The sequence below is a fragment of the Chanodichthys erythropterus genome, chromosome 6 (assembly GCF_024489055.1).
Source record: "Chanodichthys erythropterus isolate Z2021 chromosome 6, ASM2448905v1, whole genome shotgun sequence".
In the NCBI taxonomy this organism is placed as follows: Eukaryota; Metazoa; Chordata; class Actinopteri; order Cypriniformes; family Xenocyprididae; genus Chanodichthys; species Chanodichthys erythropterus.
In genome coordinates, this window is record NC_090226.1 from 4,732,715 (window position 1) to 4,751,111 (window position 18,397).

Consider the following 18,397-nt stretch of genomic DNA (forward strand, 5'->3'; position numbering starts at 1 on the left):
TGAAGCATCAAAGTGGTGGTTAGTGCATAGAAGTCTATGGAGGAACAGAAATCACTGAGATTTCATTAAAAATATCTGAAGATGAATGAAAGTCTCAAGTGTTTGGAATGACATGAGGGTGAGTAATTAATGACAGAATTTTCATTTTTGGGTGAACAAATCCTTAAAGCCTATTGGCACATGATTTTCAACCATTGCAAAAATGGAACATTCTATAAAATTGATACACCCAGGAAGTGACATCACTTGGACTCTTCTATGGAATAAAATAGGCAATTACAAAATCTCTCATTCCAATTTTTATTTTTTATTATGTATGAGACACATTTTTCTCATTGACTACAAACCAACATATGGTCCAAAGAAAATATCCTCTGGTTTTAATCCATATTCAGACATTTTCCAAATTCTGATAATGGGGAAAAAGGGAAACACCACATACAATAGAAAATTAAACAACAACTAATAATGTCTTAAATATCTTTCCGAGGTGGACAAACTCTTTTTTTTTTCTGCAGAAACACCTTTTAGATTCCTATTTTGTACCCTATTCATGGAAAGTGCCAATGTTAAACTTTAAGACACTTTCCTGTAACAGAATCAGATTTTCTCATCCTCTAATTGTTGACATGTCATGACTGCACTGTATTTGGAACAACATTTTGTTTCTCATGAGCAAAATAATGTGGAAAAAAGGATGTAATAATCAAAAGTGTGACATTTTTACTGTAATGGTACAATATCGACACCAAATGTTTTCAGTATTTTTTGGGCAAATGTATTTTCAGATCGTCTCTCTAGCAGCTCAAATGTTTACAAATCTATGTTCATTGGCGTACCTGTTGTACTAATCTGTGGATGTGGGAAGGGAAGGAAGATTTCTATAAAAAAACAAAACAAATGTATAACTCTTTTGGCTTTTGTCTTCATCAAATACAGCTGCAGAAAGCTGACCTCGTTTATGCAGTAATTGTGTGAACGTTAGCATGTTTGACACCTGCGTAAACCAGAAAAAACAAATAAAATTTTACCCAGGCCAAGAGAAATACGCTGACACGGCAACCTCTCACAATCAGGTTCCCCCACCTGAACGCTGAGGTCACTGGCTTTAGAGGGACCATCAGACCTGAAGCCGTACAACACAATACAAGGAAACTTTTCCAGGAAGACCGTAGGATGTCCTTTTTTGACCATAATCACTTCACCACAAATGTGTTACGAGCACATTGGCTTTGGCAGAGAACAACTAGGCAACTGATCTGTGAACAAGACAGATCGTCAGTAGGATTTGAATGTTGTATTTTTATATTGTTACTTTGATCCAATAAGAGTCCATCTTCTTCAGTCACCAGTTATTCAATTGCTGACTGGTCAGTGTGTTTCTAACAATAAACACTATAAAATTGTATTGCACATATATATATAAAAAAAAAAAAGAAAAGTTATTGTATTGCACATATCAAATGGAGGTCCTGACTTTCTGTGGTCATTAAAAATCCCATGGCACTTCTCGTAAAGAGTAGGGGTGTAACCCCGGTGTCCTGGCCATATTCCCTCCAATGGCCCTTATCAATCATGATTGTAAAGCGCTTTGGGTGCACAGTAGTACATATGAAAGCGCTATATAAATGCCTCATTCATTCATTCATTCATTCATTCAAATGACATTGCAGCCATCAAGCATGATTAGACTGACATTTATAGACAAGATCATTTCATCAAAATATTTGAATACAAAAATAAACCTTTAGTTCAAGATCTTTTAACACTTTTTTTTTGATTTGCACGATTGTTGGATAAGTTCTGTCCCATTAACGATGAGAATGTCCCTGAGTCATCAACACCACTGTCCCTTTGCTCCTGTCGTTATTTTCATCCATCATCTCTGTTGTTATGGATCGATGGATGCTTTCTGCTCTGACACATCCCATGAGTTCAGCACCACAGCAGAACAGGTCTTGATCCCATTTTGATCAAATCTTTCCGTACAGGAGTTATTGGGTAAAGCTGTACGAAAAATTGAGAAGATATGTTAGAAGGTGATCTCTGCATCTTGCAAATGAATGGTAAGAGGTGTTATTTGATAAGCCAAACCAGGGACGGGCAACTTCAGTCCTGGAGGGCCACTGTCTTGCAGAGTTTAGCTCCAACCCTGATAAAAACTCACCTGCCTGTAGTTTTCTTGATTAGCTGGATCAGGTGTGTTTGATTAGGGTTGGAGATAAACTCTGCAGGACCAAAGATGCCCATCCATGAGCCAAACAGTATTGGTTTTAGCTGACAAGACTAGTTTTATTCAACTGGCAGAGCATGGAACCATCAATGCCAAAGTCAGGTTCAACTCCCAGTGAACACGCAAGTTGCTCTGAATAAAAGCACCTGCCAAATGCATTAGAAAAAGTCCACATATTCAGTTTGAGCTTGGTTATGTGTATTCAGAGAGTCAACGCACCTTCTGTGAAGTTTCTGTGATTTTGCTGGACGAAGAACAGCAAAATGAAGAACGTGAATCCGAGGCAGCTGAAGATCATTCCGCACAACAGGAAGCTGAAGCTACCTTTATTGTGCATCACCTGAGGGGGAAAGAGTCTCGAATCAACACAATTATAAAAGCAGGTTTACTTTTAGCTCAATTGGTAGAGCATCATGGCACTAGCAACGGCAAGGACATGGGTTCAGTTCCCTAATGCGATGCAAGTCAGACCTACCGAACCCACGAGCACCTGGAGTAACATCTCCCCCATCCCTGCACTGGTCACCAGGACAGTGGTGGCACAACCTGAAGATGAAACAAAATAATGAGCTCAGATTTTCATCTGTGGCCTTCTTGGCAACAGCCTGGCAATAAGTATAAAAACACTTAGATGCTTTTGTCGAGTATGTGCAATAACATTCAAATTGCCAATGAAATCTGATCACAATTGTACAAAACTTGATTTTAAAAAAAGGTGCTTGTCTGTAGGTATGCAGAATTTGGTTGAGGATTTTCTGAATATATCAAAATTACTATATTATTAATAATAAAAATAACAGTAACCAAATAAAAATATTAAATATTAATAAATTAAACAAGATAATAAATATTAATATTTTAATATTCCACAGTAAAATAAAGAAAAATAATATAATGATGCTAATTGCACAATACTAAATACTTATGGCTGTCTTAGGTTATTTTTACATGACAATGATATATTAAAAACTGAAAGGTTTTTCATTTGCGTTTTTTTGTGTACAGACAACAACACTGCCAAAACGATCCCCATTCACACGGATCCACGAAAACGATTAAAATTGCTGTATTCTGCCGACAAGCCAGCAGTTGGCAACAAGTTCACGTTTTTATAGTTTACACAAAGACAATAATGGTATCATTTTCAAATCGAGGGAACGAAATAGTAAACCATGTGCACGATGTAGCAAATCGAGGGAACGAAAAAGCAAACCGTTCGCACGATGTAGCAAATCGAGGGAACGAATCAGTAAATCTTGCGTATGATGTAGCAAATCAAGGGAATGAAATAGTAAACCATGTGCATGATGTAGCAAATCGAGAGAACAAAATAGCAAACCGTTCACACGATGTAGCAAATCAAGGGAACGAAATAATAAACCATTTGCATGATGTAGCAAATCGAGGGAATGAAATAGTAAACATGCGCACTATGTAGCAAATCAAGGGAACTAAATAGCAAACCGTTCGCACGATGTAGCAAATTGAGGGAACGAAATAGCAAACCGTTCGCACGATGTAGCAAATCGAGGGAACAAAATAAACTGTTCGCACGATGTAGCAAATCAAGGGAACTACATAGTAAACGTGCGCATGATGTAGCAAATCGAGGGAACGAAATAGCAAATCGAGGGAACGAAATAAACCATTCGCACGATGTAGCAAATCAAGGGAACGAAATAGTAAACCATGTGCATAATGTAGCAAATCAAGGGAACTAAATAGTAAACGTGCGCATGATGTAGCAAATCGAGGGAACAAAATAGCAAATCAAGGGAACGAAATAAACCATTCGCACGATGTAGCAAATCGAGGGAACAAATCAGTAAATCGTGCGTATGATGTAGCAAATCGAGGGAACAAAATAGCAAACCGTTCGCACGATGTAGCAAATCGAGGGAACGAAATAGTAAGCCATGTGCATGATGTAGCAAATTAAGGGAACGAAATAAACCATTCGCACGATGTAGCAAATCGAGGGAACAAATCAGTAAATCGTGCGTATGATGTAGCAAATCGAGGGAACAAATCAGCAAATCGTGCGTATGATGTAGCAAATCGAGGGAACGAAATAGCAAACCGTTCGCACGATGTAGCAAATCGAGGGAACGAAATAGTAAGCCATGTGCATGATGTAGCAAATCAAGGGAATGAAATAGTAAACGTGCGCACAATGTAGCAAATCGAGGGAACAAATCAGTAAATCATGCGTATGATGTAGCAAATCGAGGGAACGAAATAGTAAACCGTTTGCACGATGTAGCAAATCAATTGAACGAATCAGTAAATCGTGCGTATGATGTAGCAAATCGAGGGAACAAATCAGTAAATCATGCGTATGATGTAGCAAATCGAGGGAACGAAATAGTAAGCCATGTGCATGATGTAGCAAATCAAGGGAATGAAATAGTAAACGTGCGCACAATGTAGCAAATCGAGGGAACAAATCAGTAAATCATGCGTATGATGTAGCAAATCGAGGGAACGAAATAGTAAACCGTTTGCACGATGTAGCAAATCAATTGAACGAATCAGTAAATCGTGCGTATGATGTAGCAAATCGAGGGAACAAATCAGTAAATCATGCGTATGATGTAGCAAATCGAGGGAACGAAATAGCAAACCGTTCGCACGATGTAGCAAATCGAGGGAACGAAATAGTAAGCCATGTGCATGATGTAGCAAATCAAGGGAATGAAATAGTAAACGTGCGCACAATGTAGCAAATCGAGGGAACAAATCAGTAAATCATGCGTATGATGTAGCAAATCGAGGGAACGAAATAGTAAACCGTTTGCACGATGTAGCAAATCAATTGAACGAATCAGTAAATCGTGCGTATGATGTAGCAAATCGAGGGAACAAATCAGTAAATCATGCGTATGATGTAGCAAATCGAGGGAACGAAATAGCAAACCGTTCGCACGATGTAGCAAACCGTTCGCACGATGTAGCAAATCAATTGAACAAATCAGTAAATCGTGCACACGATGTAGCAAATCGAGGGAACAAATTAGTAAATCGTGTGTATGATTTAGCAAATTGAGGTAACAAGGTAATCTTGTGCACACAATTTACTTTTTTCCTGCATGTCAGGTGTGGGGCTCTGTATAAAATAACCCTCAAACACACAGTGCATTTAATTTAATTTAATTTGATTATTGCACTTTCGGTTTTATTTCATTTAATCCTGCAGCCCTACACAAACTCGCGCTGCATTTTTAAGGCAGGTCCATTTAACACACTGATGATGTCTCTATCAAAAAGCTGATTGGCTCTTTTAGCTCAAAGCAGCGATGGGATTTCTCCCATTCCTTTTTCTTCAAGTGGTCCATGCTGCCTTTGGATTCATATGCATTTCAACATCTGCTACAGCTGCAACTAGTCAGTTCCCTTCAGGTCCAGATCTGCAGGATATTTTTAATGATACTTTTAATCGCTCTACCCCAACCAACCCCCAAAGTTGTGGCGTACAGAGGGCGCTCAGCAATTAGCCATTTATTTTGAAATAATTCCTCCCAGAGGCTTTGACCACTGGGTTTAAAAAGGATCGTCTCCGCCGTAAGACATAAGACCTGTCAGGCCGAACCTTCCCGTAAAGCCAAAGGCCAACAGCGGAAAGAATTAAACAGGGCGGCTCCTGTTGCCTTGGTCTCAGCGGTAAACCTCGAGTAAATACTGAACTGCAAAACCACCAATGGCTACTGTCAAATCAATGAAAGCCATAGACAAAAAAGTGATTTAACAATGCCGGAGACAGCGGCGGTCCATCTGTCGCAATACCTTTGTACTCCAGGATGTCTTCAGTGAGCGCTAGCATGCAGGGGAAAATGCTGCTTATAAATAGGCCGAGACAGCAGGTGCCGATGAAGAGGAACACACTACTGTTGGGGAAGATCAGCAGCAGAAGTAGTGTGACTATCACACCCACCTACAACAGAACAGAAGGGAGAGGATTTGCATTTGGACACGCACCAGCAATGAAGCCTTTGTTAATTCAGGTGAACACCTTTGCTTTATCTGCAGAGGAACGGAAATTAAGCGGCCCACTGTCATAAACTTTTGGCGCAAATAAAAGCACGAAATAACAAAGGAGCCTCAGACACACCAGATAAACAAATGTCCCAACTGGCAAATGGACAGGCCAGAGCAGGATGCAGAATAAGGATGTTTGTTGTTCCTGTCACTGTTTCCCTTGGTACATCTTAGGTGACACACCTTTCTTTTATTGATAGTGTAAACCACTTTTATGGTCCGTTGGATGCTTCGCTAAGCTCCGCCCCCTTGGTTACTGTTGCCAAATCAGACAAGTTTCACAGAACATCCCAAAAGAATGAACTGGAAATTTGCATCACATTTCCACACTGCTTTCATTATGATACTGTGTACTAATGATCAAAACTGCAAAGAAAAAAAAAAAAAAAACACTATAAAAATAATAACTAAATAAATAACATTCTTTATATTACATTAAATAATTACATTAAACATAAAATTAAAAATTTTATTAATTTACTATGAGCCTATTACTTTATTTCTGTTAATTTTCACAATTACACATGTGTATCAGTCAAAAGTTTGGAAAAAATAAATGTTTAATGTTTTTTGCAAAGGTCTCTTATGCTCACCATGACTGCGTTTATTTGATCAAAAATACAATAAAAACAGTAATGTTGTGAAAAATTATTAAAATTTAAAATAACTTTTCTATTTAAATATATATTAAAATGTAATTTATTCCTGTAATCAAAGCTGAATTTTCAGCATCATTACTCCAGTCTTCAGTGTCACATGATCCTTCAGCAATTTTGCCGCTTAATATTTTTGTGGAAACCATGATACACTACTATTCAAAAGTCTGGAGTAAGAAAGAAACAAATTAATAATTTTATTCAGCAAGGACACATAAATCGATCAAAAGAGACAGCAAAGACATTAAAACATAATAATAATAATAATAATAATAATAATATAAGATAATAATAAAATGTTCCTTGAGGAACTAATCATCATATTAGGATGATTTCTGAAGGATCATGTGACACTGAAGACTGGAGTAATGATGCTGAAAATTCAGCTTTGATCACAGAAATAAATTACATTTTAAAATATATATTTAAATAGAAAATAGTTATTTTAAATTGTAATAATATTTCACAATATTACAGTTTTAACTGTATTTGTGATCAAACAAATGCAGCTTTAGTGAGCATAAGAGACTTTCAAAAACGTTAAAAAAAATCTTACAGACCCCAAACTGTGTTAGAATTATGAGTGACTCAGCAACAATAATTTCCATATTTTTAAAAATAATTTCAATAAAATTGGCTTTAAAACTAAATCAAAGTTACACACCTGGTTGACGACGAGCAATCGGACAGGTTTAAAGTAGTAAGACAGAGGTATGGCGGACAGGCGGCCGGCGGTAATAGCCGCCCAGAAGACGCACGTCAAGTAGCCGGCGGTCTTGTGAAGTAGATTCATAGGGGGCTCCACTGCGTATGTGTACACAAAGCCTGTGTATGAGCCCTGAGGAGCGTGAGATTAAATAATACATGAGTTCAAGTAATTAAGCAAATGCTCTTAAATTACAGAGCTGAAATCCTGCTAATCCTGCTTACCACTATACCGTCAGAAAAGAAGAGCACCAGACCCCCAAGGATATGGATCCCAAAGAAAGACGACGGAAAGCCATGCGTGTTGCCAAGGAGACAGCAGCTGAACAAGTCTATATGGCCTGCAGAGACAGATGAGCTTGAATGTACAGCGGGAAGATTACAACAACATCCTTTCTGCCTGATATGCACATCTAACGGCATGTTTGGCTCTATTTCTGACTTGCATGCACTTGTGTATATGGCATTCATGTCTGATCCAACATGGTAATTACTTCATCAATGTCAGTGGTGCAGAAGTACTGGCAGGTTCACAAACTTACTTCTGGAAGTCTCTTTCTGATGTCCAGCGTCTTCTGTCAGACCTGTGGTTCCCCAGGTTTTCATCGCTAGCACGTCTCCATCTAGTAAACGTCGACTGGGGTCTGAGCCGCATGTGAACAACCGCTCACGATACATCAGGATGAATATCGCGATGGGTACTGGGAGCTGCACAAAGACAAGACAGGGATATCTGTTTCTTAAATGAATTATCTTTTGAACAGGTGTTCTTAAAATGATTCAGATATATATATATATTATACACACAGTGGCATGAAAAAGTATGTGAACCTCTTGAGAATGAGAATTATTTTAATAAAATAAGAGGGATAGTAAAAAATGCATGTTATTTTTTGTTTAGTACTGTCCTGAGTAAGATATTTTACATGAAAGATGTTTGCATTTAGTTCACAAGACAAAACAATAGCTGAATTTATTAAAATAACCCCATTCAAAAGTATCTGATCCATTGATTCTCAATACTGTGTGTGGTCACCTGATGATCCACGACTGTTTTTATGTTTTGTGATGGTTCTTCATGAGTCTCTTGTTTGTTCTGAGCAGTTAAACTGAGCTCTGTTCTTCAGAAAAATCCTCCAGCTCCTGCAGATTCTTCAGTTTTCAAGCATTTTTGCATATTTGAACCCTTTCCAGCAGTGGCTGTAGGATTTTGAGATCTGTGTTTTCATGCGATGTGTTTTCACACGATACATTAAGAGTCAGGGTGTGAAAACTTTTGAACAGGATGAAGATGTCCACATTTTTCTTATTTTGTTTAAATATCATTGTTTTTCATTTAGTACTGCCCATCGGAAGCAACAGAAGATATCTGCATGTTTCCCGGCAGAAAAATTAAGTACAATTTACCTTGATAGTTGAATTCAAAAGTTTTCACACCCCGACTCTTAATGCATCGTGTTTCCTTCTGGAGCATCAGCGAATGTTTGAACCTTTTTTAATAGTTGAGTTTGAGTCCCTCAGTCGTCCTCAGTGTGAAAAGATGAATCTCAAAATCATTCAGTCACTGCTGGAAAGGGTTCAAATATGCAAAAATGCTGGAAAACTGATGAATCTGCAGGATCTGGAGGATTTTTCTGAAGAACAGAGCTCAGTTTAACTGCTCAGAACAAACAAGAGACTCACAACCATCACAAAACATAAAAACAGTCGTGGATCATCAGGTAACCACACACAGTATTGAGAATCAATGGATCACATACTTTTGAATGGGGTTATTTTAATTCAGCTAGATATAATTTTTTGTCTTGTGAACTAAATGCAAACATCTTTTATGTAAAATATCTTACTCAGAACAGTACTAAACAAAAAATAACATGCATTTTTTATTATCCCTCTTATTTTATTAAAATAATTTTCATTTTCATAAAATTTCATAATTCTCATTTCCATATATATAAAATAGAGAGAGAGAGAAATTTAATTTTTTTTTATTATAATATATAGATTTACTGCCATTCAAATGTTTGGGGTCTGTAAGATTTTTCAAAGAAGTCTTTCGTGCTCACTAAGATTTATTTGATCAAAAATACAAGAAAATCAGTAATGTTGTGAAATATTATTACAATTTAAAACAACTTTTTTTTCTATTTTAATTTATTTTACAATGTAATTTATTCCTGTGATCAAAGCTGAATTTGCATGTTGAAAACAGTTGTGCTGCTTCATATTTTTGTGGAAACAGTGATTCTTTTTTTTAATTTTTTTTTTTTTTTGATGACTACAAAGTTAAAAAGAACAGCATTTGTTTGAAATAACTTTTTGTAACATTATACATTTTTTTACTGTCACTTTTGATCAATTTAATGCATCCTTGCTAAATGAATGAATTTATTTATTTATTTTTTATTATAATGACCCTACATTTTTTTAACAGTAGTATATATATATATATACTATAGTTCATTTATGTAAGTGAGGATAGCAAAATAAAGTAAACTGTGACATATTATACCTAAAAATTCTTCATACAGTGCACTACCAGTAAAATTTATAAAAATTAGGAACCAAAAATTATTCAGACACTTTGACCTGACCACGTTTTGCTTAAGTGTTATCTTACATAATTAAGATTAATTTTTTCTGACAGTTTAACTTTGAGATCTCATATTTTATTACCATTTTTAAACTAAAGTGAATAAACTGAATTAATGAATGAAATGTTCAAGGTGTCTGAATAAATTTTGGTTTGACTGTGTATATAAATAGTATAATTTTATTAACATATAATTTTTCCCCATATATTGCCTACTGTAGGTGTGTCAGTTATACTATCACTATTTATCCAGTTTAGTCATGAGACATTATAGCCAGTGTTATACAGAACTGTTTGATGGAGTGCAGTTGCCAAGGTGACAATCTTTTATTCAAATACCTTCCCAACTGGCCCTTCCTTTGACATTAGTGTTGACAGAGGATTTAGTATGCACACTAACCATACACAACTTCAACATCACATTGCCATTAATATGATAATCCATTATCTAGTGTTCTGATGGCATGCCACTCTTAAAATCATTTGAGTACAAACTCAAACCTCAAGACAGATCGATCTTACATTGATGATGGCCATGATCCAGAACGCGTAGGAAACGTTGGTCACCACCTCTCCCTCGGTGTGGAGGGGGACACTGGACACGTTGTGCACAGATCTGCCTGTGAGCTTTTTCCTCAGATGCGTTAACGATGTTGCATTGGCGCTGCTGTTCCCAATCACACAGCTGGTCTCAGACAGGAAGGGGTCAGCGATGAGGGGACTCACTAACGCCCCGAGACCTACAAAGAAGTGAAGAGCCTGGAAGAGATCAGAGCCAAGACGATAAAGGAGAATCAGTGATGATGTTCTTGTTCTGATAGAAGATTCTCACAAAGCAAAAGTTTTTAAAGCAACTTTATTAAACACAGTTCTAAAGTTTGATTGGATGCGTGTTTAAAGCTGTTAAATGATGCTCGCTTTGTGTCATGCCTAAAACATCATGATGAAATATTAATCATAAAATGGGCAATGTATCCTGGGGGATTTTTGATTTTAAAATCAAAAATAAAATCATTTTTAAAAAAAAAAAAAAAAAAAAAAAAAAAAAAACATGAAATTGTAATATTTGTGTCCTAAGAGGATGGAAAATAACAATAAATTAATTTTCAATAAATTTGATTTCTCTTTATGGTCTTGCCATTTTTAGGGCTAATACGCCAAGATTCAATGATGCTTGAAACAGCCTATAGTTATGCTAATTAACCTACTGTAAAAAAAATTATAATATTATTTATTAAACATTGAAGTGTTATCCAGTGTTATTTTAGCATTATTTATATTTTTAATGATCTTTTATTTCCAGATTTCATTTGAATTTTTTACATTTTTATGCCATACTTTTTTAAATTAATATTCAATAAAAAAAAAAAATAAAAAAAATTATATATATATATATATATAAATTTTACTATTTAAGTTTAATGTATTTTATATTTCAGTTTTAGTTTTTATTTATTTCCAGTTGAAGTAAACTTATTTCAGCCACAGCAACACATTTCTAATTTTTATTTAGTTTTTCACCAAATATTTTTATTTTATTTTTATTTTTATTTCATTTTATTTTAGCTTTATTTAAATTAACAATTAACAAACAATAATAACGTGGTGTTTTTTATATATTGATGTTTTAAACAGAATAAAACACTCAATATATACACTACAGTGATTTTACCGCTCTACTTGTACCCAACTACACCCTTAACCATGATAAAATTAATAAGCAATGGCCTTTTGTGCCATATTGTCTCAATATACACTCTGTAACTCATTGAAGTATTGTGCAAGTTTATCTTATCATTTTTTCCTATGATATGACTGTACAAACAGCATTCCAAGAGCACCAATTTAACAGCAGATATTCAGTTTCACAAAGCATTTAATTGGCAGAGCAAAAACAAACAAGATGTGTATTAAATATCAATAACAAAAAAATTCTACTTAGTTATAGAACTGGTACAGCAACATCACACTCACTATTGTGCTGCTGATATGAATAGCAGCAGGCCGTGGTTAGCTGTAAGACTGGTCTGGTTTGCTTAAATATTTCTTATTAAGCATTTTTAACCCTTTGTATACTGAGGGTGTACTTCCTTTTTTCTTGAAAATGTTCTTGTACCTTCCTTTTTGATGACTATGAAACTGGTTCTGTGAGCGCCTGACTGTATCCTATAGATCAAGGGACTTGCATATAACTTATTTTTAAAGATTTGCAGTTTGAAGCATTTTTTATTAGTTTTTTCCACAACCTCTACATTGCCTTGTCTTTTAAAGTTATGCATATTTACTTCAATATTTTATGAATAACCATTTGAAGTATATTCTATGTTTTATACAGAGTGAAAATAGACTGTATTTGACTAAAATATCAGAATCTGATCTAGATAGTGCGGTGAATGCTAAATATCATTTTAGCTTTAATAAGTTTTTCCCAATAAATAAGCAAGAATAAACCTGGTGTCCTCCATGATTCCTGTTCTTTCCGAAAAAAAAAAAAAAAAGCAGCATTTAATCCCACTTCAGAAGCGAGAAGTAGGAAATTTCTGATAGTACATGAAGGCAGCATAAAAGGCATTATGTATATATGTTTTACTATAGTTTTGATCAAATAAATGCAGCATTAGTGAGCATAAGAGACATATATATATATATATATATATATTATATTAATTATATTATATTAATTATATTATATTAATTATATTATATTAATTATATTATATTATATTATAATATATATATATATATATATATACACACACACACACATTTTATATTTTTAAAAAGACATGTTGGTCTTGAGCTACCATGTTTATTTAATTTGAAAAAGAAAGCGTTCAAATCCTGGCCTAATATGTAATAGTATATTTTTGTTTAAACTAAGCTAAATTGCTTCCAGCGATCATCATGCTTTTAGAAGGAGCAGCTCTGACATTTTGTTCTTTTGTAATCCTTTTGTAAAAGTCAAACAGGTTTCAGGGGTGGGTAAAATAACAGAATGTTCTGTTTAAAGCAAATGACCGGACTACATTGCGTGCAAGGACTTCATTTAGACATGACTGGAACATTTCTGAAACTGCATTTCAGACAAGATACTCTATGACTAAATACTGACCTGCAGAAAAACAGTGGAGTCTTTCTGGTAGATCTTGACCAGTTGTAGGTTCGATATGGTGTCAATGATGCCCATGGCAAGACCGGAGACCGCCAAGGCAAACGCCAACAGGAGCAGCTTATGGCATAGTGGGATGATGGCAAAAACCACAGAGATGATGAGGGTAGACAAAGCCAAAGCTGACAAAGAACTCACAAGCCTGAGACGAGACAAATAAGACATTGTGTTTTAATGGTGCCCAAGAATGCTTTTTCACAAGATGTGATATAAGTCTAAGGTGTCTCCTGAATGTGTCTGTGAAGTTTCAGCTCAAAATACCCCATAGATTTTTTTAATAAATTTTTTTAACTGCCTATTTTGGGGCATAATTAACTATACACTGATTTTGGCAGCGCGCTGCCCCTTTAAATCGCCTGCTCCCTGCCACACAAGCTCTCGACTATATTACAGTGCATTTACAAAGTTCACACAGCTAATATAACCCTCAAATGGATCTTTCCAATATGTTCGTCATGCATGCTGTATGCATGCTTCGAATTATGTGAGTAAAGTATTTATTTTGATGTTTACGTTTGATTCTGTATGAGTTTGAGGCTGTGCTCTGTGGCTAATGCTACATTGTTGGAGAGATTTATAAAGAATGTAGTTGTGTTTATGCATTATACAGACTGCACATGTTAAAAAATGAAAATAGCGACGGTTCTTGTCTCCGTGAATACAGTAAGAAACGATGGTAACTTTAACCACATTTAACAGTACATCAACAACATGCTAATGAAACATTTAGAAAGACAATTTACAAATATCACTAAAAATATCATGCTATCATGGATCATGTCAGTTATTATTGCTCCATCTGCCATTTTTTGCTGTTGTTCTTGCTTGCTTACCTTGTCTGTGCACAGATCCAGATGTTAATACTGCCTTTCCTTGTCTAATGCCTTGAACATGGGCTGGCATATGCAAATATTGGGGTCATACATATTAATGATCCTGACTGTTATGTAACAGTCGGTGTTATGTTGAGATCTGTGTGTTTTCCAGAAGTCTTTTAAACAAATGAGATTTATATAAGGAGGAGGAAGCAATGGGGTTTGAAACTCAATGTATGTCTTTTCCATGTACTGAACTCTTGTTATTTAACTATGCCAAGATAAATTCAATTTTTGAATCTAGGGCACCTTTAAACAATAAGGCATTAACAAAAATATATAAAAGTAATACACTACCCGACCAAAAAAAAAAAAAGCAAATACTTAAGAGTCTATGACTGGATCATTATTACAGTGATTATTATGTTTCTAGCATGTTATATGTTTGGAACAGTTCTTCTAACACTAATTGATGGAGTGTGTGTAGCTTTTAATTTCTTAAACAACCATGTAGGAAGACACATCATGCCCATATTCCAGGATGACAATTGATTCATCAGGCTCAAATTGTGAAAGAATGGTTGGGAGGGAGCATGAAGAATCACTTTGAACTGGCATCTCTGAGTCCAGACATTAAATGCTGGAGGAGACTTTACAGAGTGCTCACCTCTTGCATTGTCAATACAAGATCTTGACCAAAAACTAATGCAACTCTTGATGGAAATAAATGTTGTGATGTTATTTCCATCAAGAGGTGCATAATAATCACAGCAATAATGATCCAGTCATAGACTCTTTAAAGGGTTAGTTCACCCAAAAATGAAAGGTTTGCCATTTATTACTCGCCATCATGTTGTTCTACACCCATAAGACCTTCGTTCATCTTCAGAACACAAATTAAGATATTTTTGATCAAATCTGATGGCTCAGTGAGGCCTCCATTGCCAGCAAGATAATTTACACTTTCAAGGCCTAGGAAGCTACTAAAGGCAGTTCATGTGACTACAGTGCTTCAACCTTAATGTTGAAGCAACAAGAATACTTTTTATGTGCTAAAAAAACCCAAAATAACAACTTTTCAACAATATCTAGTGATAGGCGATTTCAAAACACTGCTTCATGAAGCTTCAAAGCTTTACAAATCTTTTGTTTCGAATCAGTGGTTTGGATCGTGTATCAAACTGCCAAAGTCACATGAATTTTGAAACACTTATGACATAACGAAGCTTCGTTTACTGAAATCACGTGACTGTGGCACTCTGAATGACATGAGGGTGAGTAATTGATGACAGAATTTTCATTTTTGGGTGAACTACCCCGTTAAGTATTTGCCTTTTTAAATCTAAACAGTGACTTTTAGTAGTATGACGTTAAGTAGTATGTTATATATAAAGAAAAGTTTAAACAGATACCACCTGAAACAGCCTCAGGTGAGTCTTTTGACAAAGAAGTGTTTCTGTCTGGCGTCCCTGACTTTATTTTCACCTTGGCCCAATTAAATTCTATTTATATGGCTTATCAAATGCTCCTTCTACTGATAGCGGACGATACCAGTGGGAACATGACACCTTTACTTTATACCTGTTTTAAGATTCATGCCACAAACTGTATTAACCATAAAGCGGAACATGCTGAAGTAAACATGGAGAATGTTCTCTGTTTAATTATATACACGACTGTAAAAAAACAGATAAAGATCTTTTACAACTCTAGATAAATAAAGTAATATGACTATCGGTAATGAGGAAAACAAATAGAAAAGGTATTGCGACTAGTCTGACACCGAGTGCACATGTTTCCAAATAAAAGCAATTAAAAGAGACCAAAACATGACTACAGCAAGACAAAAGAGAGTATTAACTATTACTACAGCCATGCTACACTGCATTTTCACAACATTTTTACTGTCAAATCAACTTAAATAATTAATGTGGTTCAGAAAACATAATATTTTGAGTTTCTGTTGATTAAACCAATTGCATTCATTGTATTAACTTAAATTTTAAATTTCAATGAACTCAATTTTAAGGCAACCAGGTAAATTACTTTAAGTTAAACCAACAATTCTTTTTTACAGTGTAACTACTATTCACCTGGTTTTACTTGTTTTTAAGTCTATCCTACACGTGGAAAATTTCAGAACGGAACAGGCTCAGAACTGTAGGGTACAAAACAAACTGTAAACACATATAAAAAGTGGTGTAAACTATGTCAAGGTAATATTGGTTATACATATAGCTATAAAAATTGCTCCGTTCTTCCTTGAATGTGAAGTTAAGTCACTTTAAATGAGCAAATATTGTTCCAAACCAAGCAATTTTGGACCACTTACAAAAATGAACTTTACAAAAGTTAATTTCTTTACTGTCAGGCAAAACAACAGCAGAGCAGCGTGTGTTTTTATGGCTCGAGTCCCAGATAACTGAGACAGCACGACTTTAATGAGCACATGACCACTACAGGGTTTTCCAGGCCGAGGCCATGGACGGGTTAGAAACTGATCAGTCCCAAAGAAATCAGATAATGATATCTGTTACGATGATTAAAGGCTGCCAAAATAATTTATATATGAGTAGGATGCATTTAAATGCATTATCTCATGAGGAAGTGTACAAGATACATGATAGAAGGGGGAAAAATGAAAACATCTGACATCACAAGTTTGACGTACTCTTTAAAAAAACTAGTTAAAATCAAATAAATCTAATGCAAGAACAATATGTTAATTTTAAAACAAACAAATCTTTTTTTTACTGTGATTAACATGTGGTTTACAAATAGAGATGCACATTATCAACACTTGATAATCAGATAATATCTGAGCTTATTTTCTATGCAAGGCTACAAAAGTAAAAAGTGTTGATGCCTCATATTATCAGCCATAATAAAAACAATTACCAGTATAGGCCAGTATTTAAAAATAATAAAATAAAAATGGATTCTTTGAAAGCCCTATTTTTCAGTTCCTCTTTATTTTGAGGAAGTGTGCTAGTATATACTTGTCTTATAAAACCACATATGTAAATACAATACTATATAAGGGAAGTTGACATATTTGACCATTTTTTTATTCAGCATAGATATTTATGATTAGAATTTACATGTTTATATCATGAATTTTGGGTTCACATTTTCTTTTCTTTTCTTTTCCTGATTTAAAATGATTTGCAATTTTATAAGTAACGATATTCTATATTCCAGTATGTTATAAACTACTTCTGAAACCGTCCTGACATGTCAACCACTCAAGAATTAAATAAAATATTAAAAAATATCTCTCCAAAATACTCACGTCTTACTGAAGAAACCACCAATGGTGCTTCCAATAAAGAGGAAAAACTGTTGTGAGAAGAAGACCAGAGTAATCTCCTGTAGGGTGGACTGAGTCTGACATCTCAGGTCCAGAATGGTCGGACCCAGAAACGCGACACACAATCCAAAACTGAAGAACACACTCCAGTATGTGAAAGTATGCTGCCAGTTACTGCGGAATAAAGCGCAGATCCGTTCATTAAGCAGATGCTTCATACTGGAGAAAGTTTCTGAGGTGTTCCTTTAGCATTTACACAGCTAGGCATGAGTAAACTTGTCCAAAGTGAGAGTCGCGTGTTCAGAGTGATCAGAGTGATGATTGTCCGATTCGCGAATGAATGGTTCATTTAAATCGGTTCTTTTGAAAGATCCGGTCAAACCGACTCCTTTGTGGAGACTCGTTGGTAAGAAGATTTTAGTTATGTTATCCTCAGGCGAGTTACTGATGTTCAATCTGTGTGTTTTGGGGAAAGTCTAAGAAAATACTTTGGGAATGATGACATTGTGGAGCCTGTTTTTAGACATAAATTAAAATCAAAACATATCAGCAACATTTGAAACAATTTACATACATTTGACCAACAGTATTTAACTAAACGCTAATGAATGAACGAACTGGTCCAGTTAAAGCGAATCGATTAGCTAAAACACTATCAGGAGATCAGTGCTGGTGCCCAAAATAACACCATCGACTAATGACTCAAGTGAACCGATTCACTAAAACAAAACGATTCGCTAAAAAGATTCAAACATCCAGATATTTGCGTGCAACAGGTGTGTTTCTCAACAGTTTGATTTTTTTTTTCTCGCAGAATTCGCCATCAAAGCCAAAATACTATTGAGGGTAAGAAATCACGCTTGGTAGCCTGAGGCGACATG

The 18,397-nt window shown here is 35.3% G+C and overlaps 1 protein-coding gene across 1 annotated transcript; it reads right to left on the bottom strand.

Moving 5' to 3' along the window:
• Positions 1 to 35: 35 nt before the first annotated feature.
• mfsd4aa (major facilitator superfamily domain containing 4Aa) lies at positions 36 to 17,815 on the bottom strand. Its single transcript, XM_067387792.1, has 10 exons — positions 17,499 to 17,815; positions 13,335 to 13,533; positions 10,745 to 10,981; positions 8,172 to 8,337; positions 7,855 to 7,970; positions 7,589 to 7,762; positions 6,017 to 6,164; positions 2,709 to 2,779; positions 2,453 to 2,573; positions 36 to 2,007 (listed from the first exon to the last, which is right to left on the bottom strand). Exons 1-10 carry the CDS (start codon positions 17,732 to 17,734, stop codon positions 1,892 to 1,894), a joined length of 1,584 nt encoding a protein of 527 aa, XP_067243893.1. The 5' UTR covers positions 17,735 to 17,815; the 3' UTR covers positions 36 to 1,891.
• Positions 17,816 to 18,397: the final 582 nt, after the last annotated feature.

Coding starts and splice junctions, on each gene's coding strand:
- mfsd4aa (XM_067387792.1), bottom strand. CDS start 17,734: ATGAAGCATCTGCTTAATGAACGGATCTGCGCTTTATTCCGCAGTAAC. Junction 10,982..13,334: donor ACTCCACTGTTTTTCTGCAG/GTCAGTATTTAG, acceptor GATCTCTTCCAG/GCTCTTCACTTCTTTGTAGG. Junction 8,338..10,744: donor GGATCATGGCCATCATCAAT/GTAAGATCGATC, acceptor GTCTTTGTGCAG/CTCCCAGTACCCATCGCGAT.